We start from the raw sequence: 15,510 nt of genomic DNA, 5'->3' as shown, positions 1-15,510 counted from the left end.
TGGATGTCTGGAGATCATTTTCGTTTGCTTCATTCAAAAATAGACCAAAACTTCTAAATATTTTTATTTTGTTTAGAAAAGTTATATCCAATCCAATCAATTGTATTGAGGACAATACCAGAATTCTCTTCTAAGCTATGTGGCAGTCTCACGCTAAGGCACTTGACCCTCCAAACCTGCTTACTGCAGTCAGAGGTAAAATACAGTACACACTGTATTTTCCCATTCAGTGGGAAATATATTGTCAAAGCATTCAACCCTCTCCTACATGCTCCAAAAGAAAGTTACTGGAGAACATACCGTCAAGTATCTTGGAAAGTTGTTTTGAAACACTTCTCAGATAATGATGACAGTATGTGAATCAGAAATAGCCTACGCCCCAGTGACCAGATGGTGTTAGCATAACGCCTTCCACGTCAGTTGTGTACAACCCCTTTTGGCAAATACTGCTGTCAGTGAACGACGCTGTGAATTACGTAATACAGAAAAATTGTGTGATTTGACTTGTGGTTGCCTCAACAGAGCAGTTTCTTAGCCTGGAGGGGTGTGGGGGGTGTGTGTCTTCCTTCCGTCCAACCTTTAAGTGGTTGCTTTGCATCCAGACTGATCACCTGGGCCCAAAGCCTAGCTGTGGGGTTAAGCCACAGAGCAAAGCAAAGTCACATTTCCATATGGCAGGAAGCAAAAAGAGGGCAACTGTGCATTGTTCAAATGGAAGAAGAAAAATATTTATGCACCAAGATCCAGATTCTCAGATGGCATAAACTGGCAAAACTCTTTTGCAGTTAATGGCACCATGCAAATTTAAAACCTGCTAAAAATCTAACCCATAATATTCTGTTAAAAGATGTAAAGTTGACTTTTTCCTTGAGATCTCTGAACCAGTGTTAACAGTAGGACTAGAACAGTTAACAGCCTCTTAACTGTTAACAGTGGGGTGCCTGGAGGCCACCTTCATCAGCAGTAACACCACCAGCAACAGACTGATCTTAATTAACAAGATACTGTCAAATATATCTTGCTACTTATGCATTGCAATATGTGCTTCTCACAATGTGAACTTTCAGGATACAGTGCTTTTCCACTTAAAAAATAAATTGTTCGCAGAAAGGTAGAGTGGTTGTAATATGAACATCATAAATACAACTCACCATGATATTTTTGTGGATAAAGCCTTGTCTATACCTTGCAGGCTTCAGATGTGGGTATTCTTCTGTGCTAGTAACTCTGATATTCCAGACCTTTTTCCAGGCATCATAAAGCTGAACATGTACTGGATAGACTCCAGAATGGTGTGGAGCCACTGCATAGCCCAAATCAGTTGGAATACCATGTTCCTAAAACATAACAGAACAATGACTGCTTTCAAAAATTTAAGAAACTTGATGTTTTAGCATTTCGCAAATCCTTTCTTTGTGAGAGATCAAGAAAAGGTCTGAAATGCAAATAATGGTGATATCAAAATATGCTGATACTTAAGGGAGATGGAAGGCAGCATGGTGAAGATGAAAAGCAGAATTTTAATACAAAAGCCTTTTTAATAAATATTTTTATGAGTATGTAGGGAAGAGTGATATAGATGTATTTTACATTGAGTTCTTCCATCTACATTAAACAGAAAGCTGCGCTCTTTCAAGTTCTTGCAAGGAATTTGCTCACAAACTAAGGATTTGGAGAGAAAATTACTGGCACATATTCAACACAACAGGTAGCATTTGGCAGTTATAATAACAAAAGTGTGATTTCCACTACATGCCCTTACACAATTACTTGGACTGTTAGCTGAATTTCACAGAGTCACTGCATTTCCCCTGTAGTCCACCTGAAACATAAGACCATATTCAAAAACCACCTTAACCATTTTCTCGTCATTTTAAAAAAGGAGAAAAGATAAACACTTCTAAAATTATGAGGATAATAGGCAGTTGTTGTAGACTAACCCCTTCTGTAGCACATCTTCTATTTTTGCAGACTCCTGTCATTTATCTTCTTTACATACTGACCTTGCTGGCATTACCTTCTCTTGACATTCACTGTATTTTCTCTCCAGTTTCTGGTTTCCAGCATACTGTAAAGAAGTTTGACACCTTTTCTCCTTTGTTTCAGATTAGTTTTCAAAGAAACAGTATATAGTAGATATTTCTGTGATAGTCTGGTTAGCAGAATGCACTGTCCATAAGACGTTGTTGTGTTGCAATGGTTTAGGAAAACTGCCTTTGCGCAACCTTTGGATTCTGTTTAAGAGTTTTTTATATCGTTTGCATTTGTATGGTCATCTTCATCATATTTTCGAATCATACTTTGTGTGCAAAGGTAAGAGTTGGTTGGTACTTGGGTCTCTTCCTTTGAATAAGCTAGTTACTAAGGAATATGAAAATCTCTGTAAGACTTATCTCAAAGAAAAATGGGTGTGTGACCTTGGCAAAATCATCTTCATTTTTTCTGGAAGAGGACTGGACTACTGCAGGAAAACTAATATACTGGTCTTCAAAAGCTTAAATAGGATTCAATATTAGACACATCTTTTATAATTTAAACATGACAACTTTACTAACCGCTCAAAACAAAGCAAACCCACAAAAGGCAGCACTTGCTTCTGCTCTGGAAGAACATGAGAAATAAGACTTTAAAGATGTGAAGCCTGCAAGGGAAGAAAGCTATTTTTTCCTCAGTAAAGGGCTACCTGGAACCTAGTGTAATGGTGTGTGTAACAGACAGGTATAGTTTAGTCACAGTTGAGAACCCTGATTTTTCTATATTTAAACAACTGGTGAATTTATTATTTCCTTTTAGCAATTTATGATATACATAATGGGGCATCAGATTTTACCACCCTGCGGCTGGTGCAGCTTTTGGAATTCTTGTAAGGCTGTATCGCTCCTGGGTAAGGTCCAAACACCCCACCAGCGACAGTGCTGCACCCAGGGAGCGCATCATCTGCTGCTTTACAGCTGGGGTGCACTACGTGTAATCTGCCAAAGTAGGAATGAGAAGGATCTGGCCTATTGGTTTTACTGCATGGGGAGATAAAGAATGGATACCCCATCAGTTACACAGCTTTATCCTACTTAATTCCATTGCAGATATTTCAATTCCTCTTCCTTTTCTCTTTTCTGTTTCCCTTAAGCACGCGTAAACATCAGAAGGAAAAATCTTTACAGAACACGTTAAGAAACTGCATTCTCTAATGTTCCGCTTAATCTCCTTCATTCAGCTATAAACAAACATCTGATTTTTAAGAGTTTTTTTCCCCTCAAGTTTTACAATATGGAGTAATAGATATGTAATTAAATTCTTTCATTCTAATCACGAGCCTATTATCTTTAATGTATCAGTGTCTCCATTATTCTTAGTGAGCATTTCACACACAATATACACATTCAGTTTGATAATGCGTGAGGCATCAGCAATTTCAGCCTCTTTCAAGAAAGCAAGATACTTATCTTTGTTATTAATATAAATGCTTTAAGCAAATGAAACAGTGAGTAACTTCATCTCTGTTTGTCTATACATCGCTTCAGACATGAAAAACATTTAATATAAGGTATCTGTAAGTATTAAGAGCATTGAAAGCAGTGAAGAAAATAGAAACTGATGAAGTTACCTAAACCAGGGTTGAATACGAATTATTCTAATAACATACTTTAATGGTTACAATACTGTAGACTAATCCCAGAGGGTGTCTTAGGTCACTAGACTAGAACTACAAGAACTAATTTCCAGTGGAGCTTGCAACAGTACACAGAATCATAGAAAAAAGGGAATTTTGGACACAGGATTATTAAATTTTCATAAATTTTCATAATTTAACTTCTACTAAATGTTTTCTGTAAAGGAAACAGTAAAATTGAGCTGGCCTGTACTCAGTACTACTACAGTTTATGGTAAACTTGGTAAAAAACATGGTCAAAAGAAAGCATATACCTTAATTCAAAGCAAAGATTTCAAATACAAACTCTAAATGCTTGATATTCTAGGTCTATAACTTGCTCACTGCTACACTCACTGACACATGACCATAAGCACACTCTCTTTTGTTCTGGTATTTCACATCCACCTGCTCTTTCAAGGAACAAAGTCATTCCCTGTCAGCTAAAGGCAAGTCTGTTTCTCTCGTATCCTCAGACCTGAAGATCTGTGGGATTTTTTTTTTCTTATATTCTCACTGAAACATTTTTTTCAGAGCTTTGCTGGGAATAAATAATTAGTAAAGGCAATGCTTTTCAAAACAAGTTTTTACAAAGCTGATCCAAAGGGAAGATGTAAGATGTTATTAGGTATCAACGCAGAAAAGCATCTTTGAAAATGTGGCACAATTCATCAATCCTAATGTGCACTGTTTTCATAAAGTCATTTGATAAATTTTGATGGAGTATTTATCCGTTCAGAAACTGGATTGTTTCTAAAATATCAAACTTCAATTGGGAAGGAGATCCAAACTACAGAGAAACAGAATTTTCATAGCACAAGACAGAGTGATTGCAAAAAAAGCATTTTATCAAAACTTTCTTTTTTTTCAATTCATTGAGATGAAAACAAAGTCTACCAGGATTGATTTTCCAACAAAACAGGAATAATGGTTTCTGAATACCTAAATTCAATATAAAATGCAAAAATGTAACTCACTAAGGCAAATTTTTTGTTGAGGATCATCTGCTCTACCAGTGACGACTCATTGTGGAAGAGATGAGGCTGCATGTGACTCCACATATGGGGAAACCACCAAAACTCATCTACAGACCTCAACAGCAGGTCATCGCCTTCATCTTCCTCTTCAGTGCCTGCAAAAAAATAAAAAAAAAAGAAAAATAATATCTCTGAAGTCTCTACTTTTATTATATTCTTACAAATGTTTGAAAATAAAAGAAAGAAATTAGCACAATAAAATGTGACTATTTAAAGTACTGAGGATTTTAAATGTTTCCAAGGAGATATTCCTTTTCCTGAAGTAATTATAGCCAAGTAAAAGACTGAGCCCCATTTTCACGGCATCTTGAATGCATGGTACAACACTGTCCTCACGCATGTGCTATATCAGTAACATCAGTAGCTAAGGGACAGAATCGGAGAAATTGTATACAAGACAGTTCAATACAGAGTATAAATGAAAATGTTGACAACGCTTTTCTGGTATTCCTTACCCAAACTAAATTCACTCCCCAAACGAACTTTTTTTCCTTTTGTTACCTATGACACGTGGAAGCATTTTTTTCCAGCAGCCTTTTCAAAATGCTATGCATAATACCATTGTCTTCTCTTCCCCACTAATTCTTACCTTTCTGATCACGGCCTACTCGGGAGTTCCCAGAAGTCTGCATCTTTGAAGAGACTCCAAGGGTGGCTGGAGCTCACCGAGTTATTTCTCAGGCCCCAGGCCTGTCTTTTCAGACGCCCTCCTGCCTGTTCCTGAGGACGCGGTGCAGGCAACAGGCCCTGCAGCCATTTCTAATGAGCAGGAATTGCTCGGGCTGCGGTGTATGGCCCTGCTGTTCTCCCACACCTCACGTGCTGCCGCCACGGCAGTAAATAAGCCAGCGGTGGGGCCTGTCCTCCCACCCTGAGCCAGCTGGCCGCTTTGGCGCTCATAAATCCTCCCAGCTGGCGAGAGAAGCGGCCGCAGCCCGGCCACCCACGAGGATGGACCCAGGTCCCTGCCCCTGCTACCCTGGGTGCTGGCTGTGGGCGGATGGCCGGGACCCCCAGCACTCCAGTGGCCATTCACATAACCCAGGGGCAATGACAACCCGCTCTCCGTGCTCGGGCCCCTGCCTTGGCGCTGTACAGCCTCCTCGCAGAGATTCAGCCTGTGTATCTGACAACACCTTGGGCATGGGAAGCATCAGGGTCTAATTAGCTGGCAGATCAGGACACTCCTTCCACCCCCAAGCCCAGACATTTATCCTAGTCCCAGTGCACTTTTAATGACAAAGTCCTGTCAAAGGCAGCCAAATTTAAATAACCCCTTCATGAGCTGCCGTATAAAGACTGTATAAGCTGAACTTCAGCAACCTTTAGCTGAACACATCTTCAAGCTGTGCCTGCTTCCTGCTTTTCTGACTGCTCCTACCCCTGCCAAGAACCAACACAACTGGACAAATTCCTTCTCTTTCTCAGCATCTTGCATCATCTACTCTCCTTTTCCAGTCTTTTAGCCAAATGTTCAGCTCCGATGCTTTCTGCATCCGTACGGCTATATTCTCACTAACCCTATGTACCTTTTGCTTTTTCCACTTTCCTTCAGCAAACCTTGTCTGACTTACCTTCACTGTTGTGATTTGATTCCTCATTACCTCCAAGGGAACTACGGCAGTGAATGAAAAATGTGGGCAGACATATATAATGTGTCAATATTTGCAGGATCATTAGATTTTAGTCCATTAGATTGAATCCATGGGGCCCTGTGTGATCTTCAGACACTATCAAAGAAAGTGACAGGAGTGCCTAAAGGTCTTACGGTGGCTGGATCAAGGAGGAGAAATCATATCAAGAAAGGAAGAAAGCCACAGCAAGGGATGGGCTGTAATGGGGACAGGTTCAGCTCATTCAGTTTACAGCCAGTAACAGTAACTGGGTCAGTTTGTACTACAAACCTGCAATGCCTTTGCCAAATCCTACTCAGCCAAAACCAGGAAACCCATGCGCATGTTCCCTCCAAAGGATCTGAACTGTCAACTGAGGCAAAAGAAATGGTCTGGAAAGTACCTCTGCCTGCTGGGACACCAGCAGGTGACAAACTTGGCAGTCAGGACAATTTTGCTCGGCCATTCTAGGCAAAAGAAAGGGGAGGAAAGGATGGGAATGGATGGAGCAAGTGATGTCCTGAATGTGAAAAAGTTAATTCTCTCTGAACTGTGCGGGTGACACCTGGATTGCAGGGGTGAAACCTGGACATTCACCAAGTCTAGCTGAAGTCTGCTGAGCCCGAGAGACCTTGCAGCTGCTTTCCTCTCCAGCTGTTCAGCTCTAAATAACAGACTTATTTCCCTGCCTTTTCTCTTCTTAACATGACAGGTAATACTGGCCAAGGTGCACAGCTGAGCAGAAGAAGAGGCATGCTCATCCCTCTGCTATGTAACATGCACAGCAGTTGAGCATATTCAAGCTCTGTGTCTTTCTTTGGCTTCAAACAAATCTGGTTTTGGTGCCTAGTCTCAGCTAACATGCCACTTCACTTCCCTCTTTTCATATTAATACCCCTCAGCTATGACATTATCTTGTATTGTCCTTTGTCTCTCTCTCTCTCTCTCTTCCAGGCTCTGATACTGTCCCATTTTGCAAGCAAGTCTTTTTCTTTCTGTTTGTGAGTAGAGAGCACCTTCTTTCTTCTATATCACATCTTATTTAATACTTTATATTTTCTTTCTCCCTATTTCTATAGCGGTTTAAGTACAAAATTATTTTAATGTGTAATATATATTGCTATATCTCTACAGTAGAGATTAAACTATCTGAAATGATAAACCATGGTAGCTCAACAAATCTCTCAATGAAGTCAACAGAAAATTTCATTTGATCGGAGGAATGTACCACTGAACAACAGGTTGAAAGGAATTGAATTTTAAGAAAAAAGGGAGGATGAATTTAATCTGTTCCACACTGGCACCTAATGCAGGCACTGCAGCTTACTGGAATTATAGGTGCCTCATCCTGAGATGTTCCATCCCACCTAAAATGACCACCTAAATTCTCTGTGCATGCAGGAAATGGATGCAGAGAAAAATCCAGTTCACCTATTCTATGTGTTTTCCTCCCTCCATTTCCTAGGAGAGGTTACATAGTGAGCATCTGACCTAGCTCAAATTGAACAAAGTTATAAAGAGAGAGATGTTTTTATTCCACCCTCAGGACTGATTTTACTGTTATCCAATGACACATATTTAACAGGTATAACCCATACAGAAAACTGTCATCCCAAACTTGGACTGCCTCTTGCAAGTTCTTCTGGCCCTGTAACTGCCATTTCTGCATGTCCCGGCTTGCAGGAGGAGGAGGAACAACAACATTTCTCTTATTCAGGAAGCTTAATAGTCTGACAGGACACTTCTCTGAAGGGCTTAGTCCTTCTCTTAGCAGTTATAGCCTGGCTCTCCTATTTCCACGTCATTGCTCTGCTTATTGGACTATTATGCAAAGAATGAGCATCTTTCTTTTTTTCTTTTTTTTGTTTAGAAAAAAGAGAAATGTTGCTGCAAAGAGGTGCTTACAGGCTCTTAACTACATGGTTATTTCCAGACAGACTACAGCTCAAACAAAAGGTTAATCTGGTATAATAACTTTATGAGAAAAATCTGATTCGGTAAATCACACAAATAAATGTATGCCCCAAAGCAACCTGGAAGAGAGAACAATTTGATTTTTCAGTTATCCTGTTATGAAGGAAACGGTTCTCTCTACTCAGACGCTTAGTTCTATCATTCTTACTTTCCTCATGCTACAAAGAATGTCATCAAAATTAAAGTGATTTTAATATTTCATTCTTACCTGTGTGATAAAATTTCCCTGAAAATCCCAGGTTGAAAGTAAAATTTGTAATCTGAGCTCTCAAAAGATTCTGAGTGTCAAGCAGGGCCTGAAAAAAAACAACCCACCATATAAACATATCTGTAGAAAACACACCTGGCACAGAAATTTAACATAATAATATTTTTACAGGTACACGTCTTTTCAATTGCTTTTGCTATTTAGAAACAGCTCTTTATACATGATAAAGAAGGAACAGATATTTTCATTACCATTTAAAGACAGCATGCAAACACCATCATTTTCCTCATAAAGATGACCAGCTATTAAACACTGTTTTACTCCCTGAATCATGAGACAGGAAGACAAAGGCACACACCAGAGAAAAGACCTTCCACTGATTACTCAGTAAACCTAGGACACTGCCAGGAATGAAATTCAGATCTCTTGTGCCCCTGACCACTCCTCCATTCTCTAGGGTGAACAGCATCTATTAGAATTATGTTTCTCTAGATCAGCTCAAGTACACATGCAGCATTTCAGTCCTGTTTCAAAATTACTGGCAACAACAAAAAAAAATCCAGAAAGACAGAAAGAAGCTAGATGAAGCCTATTCCACATCAAAGAACTTAATCCTGAATTCTCCCAAATTCTGACTCATACCCCAGACAGTTAGCATACTGGCTGTCAGCATACATGTACTTGCACTAAATTAGTACAAACAAAAAAACAGCATGCAGGAAGCAAGGGGAAAGTGATTATTCATCAGATACTGCTTCACTCTTTGATTTCTGTATGCTCTTCTTGATTTGTTACTCCCAAGATTTACATCTTATTTTCAGGAGTTATCTCCCAAACTCTTACACTCTGCTGTTGTTCATTCTTTCAGTTTTCCAGGTGTAACAAAGGAACCCAGCTTTCTGACACAAAACAAAACTTCACAAAGCAAGAAAAAAACAGAAAAGCAAAAAGCCTCCTCTAAAATGGGACTCGGAGTGTACATTCCTCCAAATAGCCTGCTTTCAACTGAGCACTTGATAGTTGGTTATTTATGAACACACTGGACTCTCTGGAGATTTGTGACACTGTACACAGCACATCAGAAGTGACGACCAGCCACAGCACACACACACTTGGAGATAGGCACTCATGCAGTACCTTTGAAAGAAAGGTAAATATTTATACATCAAAGGTCATCAATTAGTTTTCAAAGCCAACATACATTACAGCACAATGATTTCAATAAAGTGATTAAAAGCATTGCTATTGACAGAAATCAAACTCTAAGCATGTTATGAAAGGGGAATGTATTTAAAGGCACAAAAAGATTAAAATCACTGGAGAATTTAAAGGTTTAAAGGTCTAGTAGGCTCCTCAGTCTTGAAAATCAATGACAATCTCATGTCCTGAAAAATACAAGCCAGTAATTTTAATTACAGTTTCTTTGGACATTTTCATTATATGAGTAATTTGTCTACAATTATTTTTTCAACCGGAATGCCAAAGACAACAAAATGTTAGCATGGAAGTCAAGTCCAGCTTTAGACTACAGCCATAGCATAGTCAAGTTACAGTTCCTTAAAATATGACCCATTTTACAGACAGAGGCTATATGCACCTTACCAGAGAAACTTTTGGGCATACGAGCTCTTCTTCAGGTCTCTTCCAGGGCTCATCTATATTGGTTCCAATAAAAGCACGACCCCCATCTGCAAACTCTGTCAAGCCTGTTTCCTTACGCTATCATACCTACACCATTACAGTGACAAAGTCAGGCAAAGAGTGACACTAGCAGGGGCTCCCCTGTGCACTAGCCTCAGGAGCGGACCAAGGCATCAGGTCCACTGGAGTTCCCGTTCCCAGGAAGAGGTGGCCACACGCTACAGCTGGCACATCTGTCCCTGCTCGGTGCTCGCCTTTCCCAGTGCTCCCTTTCCAGAGCTGAGCATTGTCACCTGGCCCCACTGCGAGACTGCAGCACTGCCCGAAGCGGAAATGCAGCTGCTCGCCGGTCCTCTACCACCCTGCATCTGAGGCCTCAGCGATATCTCTAAGGCTGTAGCTCTGGCTGGCTCGGGGAAGCTGGTGCTTGAGAGAGCTGATCTGCAGCAATAGGAAAGAGTCATTTGTCCCCATCCTGGGGGGTTGCAAATTTGAGTTTTGCTGACATGGCTGACAAAACGTGAGTGGTTTCAGTTCTGAATCATCAGTAGTACTTGCCTTGTTCACCCTTTCAGCAGACCAGAACACTATGCCTAAGCATATTCATTAAATATATACTAATCACAGAACTAAACCTGTGAAAGAACCATCACTTTTCTGCCTCCTGTTTCTTAAGGTCCTCTCAGATATGGAAGTAACTTGCCTCTCGCACTGTCTTCAGAAGTGTAGCTCCAGCAACAACAGTATAGGCAGTTTCAAAGAACAGCACTAGTAATCATTCACTGGAAAGCCTGAAAAATGTCCTGAGAACAAGGGACTTCCTAAAGGAATGAGTAAAATGAAGCACAGAATGGAGATAATTGGAAACAAGCTTGAGACTTCCGAAGTGGAATATTAAGAGAAGAATCTTGCAACACTGTAACGAGGGCTTTTGCACAGGCTGAGAGTGCAAAGATCACGGAGGAAACTTCTTATTCTAATGAAAGGCAGGAAATCTGCAGAGGATTTATTATGAAAAACATCCCTGAGCTGCTGGGAACCTATTCAATGAAATAATTTTATCTTTGCACGGTTCAAAATGTAGGAGGCAAACGATACGGCTATACAGTTCTTACGTTAGCAGTACACATTGCTGAATGAAAGAGATCCTGAGTGCAGCTTGACAGCACGGTGGCACGAAATGGGCTGCACAGATCTTTCCCTCCAAATTAAGTTAAGAACTGTGAGCACTTTTTGAGCTGAAGGTCTTATCCTTCTCACACCTTCTAATGCCTTCTCAGCTTGTCAGCTCCAGTCTAGTCTCAGCATAACAGAACAGAATGGGAAAAACACAGAGCGGCTGGAAATGTTGGAGAAACACAACCTGGAAGGCGCCCTTTGCTACACCTCCCTGGCACACTGCAGCTACAGGGCTGACAGGAGAGTCACAGACCCAAGCTTTTGAATGGAAGGAGGACGAAGGGTAGCAAAAAGCCCATGACATTTCCATGACAACACAACAGAGTTCGCTTCTTTGCTGGGAATTAATTTTGCTAGTGTAGTTACCACCTTCTTGCCTCAATGACGGTCTGGTGGCTACATTTTATTTAGGCTAGCAGTCACGATAAGACACTCCAAATAACACAAAACTCTAAAGGAAATGTGAAGTTCACCTTCTACAGAATGAACTTTGAAAGCAATGCTGCTGTTTTTTTTGGCCACGTTACTCTCACTAAAATTAGCAGAAGATCTCCTGTTGAAGTCTTGTGGTGGCATTTGAAAATACATCAGCTAACACCAACAGTGTACCTGCTCACCTGCTCCGCCTGCTTGATCTGCAAAGAGGGAGGGCACAGACCTGCTGTGAACCACTTCTTGTACAGACAAGCTGAGATAACATTTGAGTTGTCGTGCTTATGATTATTTTCTGGGTGACTTGACATTTTACTCATCTCTCAGGTTCTAAAAACAAAATGTTAAAACTCATGAAAAATATATAGCAGCAGATGGCAGGGCCTATTACTGTGAGTTTCTACCAGAAAGACAGAAAGAGGGAGAAGTAGGGGGAGGAAAAGCCTGAATTTTCTTTTCTAAATGATATTTTATGTACTGAAGGTAAGCTGGTGATATTTTCTGTACATTTTATGATTGGTTTATGAACAGTCCCCCTGGGTATCTGTCTGAGATGTTATACTGATACTCTAGAACTGTAGATTATATTTTAAAAACTGCTTAGTAAAGCCTTCATATATTTATAAATAATTATTTAGTACATATGTTTTACTTCCACACTAGTACTATAAGGAACATAAATTGCTGGCTGCATAATCACTTTCATGTACTACAATGGAGTAGTTTCTTTTCAACTTTTCCTAAGCTCACATACTACGTTTAAGAAATTCCTTGTGCCAGAAATCAAATGTGAGAATTCAATATATGATGAAAGACCCCCTTCTTCACCAACAGTCCAAAATAATCTCATAAAAAGACCCTGTTACAATCCAAGGAATAGACAAAAGTTAGCCTGACAGCAAAACAACAGAGTTTTTTCAATCCTTGCATCTGAGAAGTTTATAGCATAATGAAACGAATATAAGAAATCACATATGTTGTAAACAAAGCCAGATTCTCAGATGATTAATCAGCATCATCCTATTTAAGTTATTTCTATTTCATTCTTGATGAAATCTCTGCAAATGTAAACTGCTGCAATTGCCAACGGGATTTTAACTGACTGAGAATTTAGGAGAAAAGGGACTCCAAGAACAAAAATGGAACAGAAGTAAACAACAGAATTGTTCTTTAATTGAAATAATCACACAATGGGAATGTATGAAAATTCCTGCCGTTGTATAGATGGCCTCCTCCTTTCTTGACAACAAGAACATACAGCTCTTTTTATCACTTTTCATTCAGAAATATCAACTTTGTTTACAAAGATTACAGTTTTATTTGATTTTTCTCATCTTACAGAGAGGACAAACAGAGGCACAGACAGATCACATGGGCTGTCAAGAGCTCTTGCTCCGGTAAATCAGCAGTAAAGCCAAGGACAAAACTCGTATCGCCAAACTTGCTTCCCATTTCGATTGCCAGGAAATCATCCTGCCTCCTGTCCTCAGATATCTCTTTACATGATTTCACTTTATAGTCTGTCACAGAGAAGTCACAAGTGTCAACTTGTGTTCGGTAAACAGACAGTAGTAATTTCTTCAGCTTCAACAAAAACATGCAGACCCAAACATCTTGGCTGATCAAACAAATGAATCAAGAACGTTTTGTTGAACTCTGTTTCACCGAAAAGGAACTGTGACTTGTTTCTGGAGTCATAGCAACATATTTATGACTATTTTCCTACTCTAAAGCTGCTAAAGAGCTTAGCCACTTGAAAAGCAAAATAGTTCAAAACGCTGTTAATTTTACTTGTAATCATATGGATTTTAACTAAATTGGCAAGCAGACAGACACAGCCTCACAATGCTGCAGTGTTAGTATTTTAAACTTCAAATCAGTACATGCTTTCATGTCAGTAACAAAAGGAAGACAGGTCAGCTTCATAACTTTCCAAAAAGCCTATCTCCTCCCCCTTTTTTCAGGACGTAGATCTCATCTCTCAATGTTTGCTTTACTATTTCGTGTCTAACAACACTATCAAAGGAGCCATTAAGTTAGGAATTACTTCACTTTTGAAGAAAACTTCTAATGCCATACTGACTTTTTAATAAAGGCAAGGACCTTCTGAAAATGTAAAACAAATTAACAGAAAGTGTAATGTGAAAGCACAAGAGTTAAGCACATGAAGCCCCTTTATGGGAGCACTTATGCAGAATTAGCTTTAATTTTCTGTACCATATTTCCTCTTCTGCTTAATCCCTACAAGAGATGGAAGAAACGGAACTAAAACCATTTTAACGTCTGAGTGGAGTTCTTAATATAGAGGTTTAACTAGCTTTAACTGATGTGATGTCCTTTTTCTTTGTACTTTTTGTGACACCATTTTGCCTTTCCTGAGCATGTCCACGCTTTGAGGAGAGAGTCCTGCAACTGAAGCTGCCTGCACAGGTATACGCACACCACCTGCCTCCTTCAAACCTTCCCTTCTGCAGAATCTGACTTTTCTAAAGTTTCTATCAATCTTGCAAATCCACTTGCTTATAAGTAAAAAAAAAAAAAAAAAAAAAGAAAAGAAAAAAAGGAAAAAAAAAGAAGGGTTGGGTAGGAAAAGAGAATTGAGAAACCTAATATATACATGACTGAAGTTTGCATTTATGATGCATACAGAAATTATGATTTTTAGAGCACTGTGCTTCTCTTCAGAATTCAACAATAAGTATTTGAAATTTCCCAGATATATCTTGAGATTTGCTTTATCATGTTTTACATATAAATATACATATATATGAATATGTATATAAAAATATATATATACACCAGTCCCTAAGCTTAGAGGCAGTAGCAAAGTGTCCAGCATCAGAGGCAATACATGGCATGGTGTGGCACAAAACAGGACCCAGGCTGACAGGTGGTGCCTGATTATCAGTCTCAGCTTTGTCCTGGCACTGGGAGGAGGGGGGGACACACTGCCTAGGGAAGGGAGAGATGAGGGGAGGGAGCAGCAGGGATCCACAAGGTATCTTGTAGCAGCGGTGTGGTAGGTGCCTGAAAGCGAGAAGCACTGAGATTGTGATGGCAGGCATCCAGGAAACTGTGGCAGCAATTTGGGATGGGAAGGCAGTGGGCAAGAATTTGAGGTGTTTGGAGGCAGTGAGAGGCAGCATGGCAAGAAGCAACAGAAGACGGTCTCAATGAAGGTCCGTCCCAAATGGCTGGAATCATTATTTTATTAGACAGACTATTTTGCTTCTGAGGAAAAATGTTTTCCTTCTGATAAATTATGTATTTTGGAACATCATTAAAATTCAATGTCTATTCTTTCTGGATTTCCAAGATTAGCATTTTGACACCCATTACCATAAACATTTAAACCGGGCAGGAGAAAGAGTAACTATTTTGGATATACTGGGTGTGTCTGAAAAAATATTTTTAATATCCTTCAGACAAAAGGAGAAGAATGCTTAAATTTTCTTTGACAGTGCACTCTCTTAACAGAGCTGACACTACAGAGATGGCAAGAGAAAAAAATGAAATCTTCAGCTTTTTCAGGAAAGTGTCTAGCTGGCAGAGACCATAAATTATAAGTAGACCCTAAACTGTGTAAGTAGAGAAAGGACACTGCTCTACAGTTCAGTGGAAGCAAAGTGTCCAAGAGGACACAATCTGGAAAAATAGAAAGACTGATGGAACGGGAGGGACAGAAAAGTTGAACTGCTGACAACCTATAAGTTCAAATTTATAAAATATCAGATTCCATGTAAGCTGAAGACAACTATTGCTGTTACTTTGTACAAA

General features: G+C 39.7%; 1 protein-coding gene across 4 annotated transcripts in view; it reads right to left on the bottom strand.

Moving 5' to 3' along the window:
• The window catches only part of LOC104331173 (bifunctional heparan sulfate N-deacetylase/N-sulfotransferase 3), a 73,955-nt gene that overhangs the window by 36,255 nt on the left and 22,190 nt on the right, over window positions 1-15,510 (bottom strand). For all 4 annotated transcript variants that reach the window (XR_012763993.1, XM_075420888.1, XM_075420890.1 and 1 more), the window contains exons 3-5: window positions 8,482-8,569; window positions 4,627-4,781; window positions 1,152-1,337 (exon numbers count right to left, since the gene is read on the bottom strand). Coding sequence is in view for 3 of the 4 variants with exons in the window: in XM_075420888.1 (XP_075277003.1) it covers window positions 1,152-1,337; window positions 4,627-4,781; window positions 8,482-8,569 (429 nt within the window). In the remaining variant the exon portion in view is untranslated. The remainder of the gene's footprint in view (window positions 1-1,151; window positions 1,338-4,626; window positions 4,782-8,481; window positions 8,570-15,510) is intronic.

The sequence above is a fragment of the Opisthocomus hoazin genome, chromosome 5 (assembly GCF_030867145.1).
Source record: "Opisthocomus hoazin isolate bOpiHoa1 chromosome 5, bOpiHoa1.hap1, whole genome shotgun sequence".
Taxonomy (NCBI): Eukaryota; Metazoa; Chordata; class Aves; order Opisthocomiformes; family Opisthocomidae; genus Opisthocomus; species Opisthocomus hoazin.
This window is presented reverse-complemented; position numbering and strand designations above follow the sequence as displayed.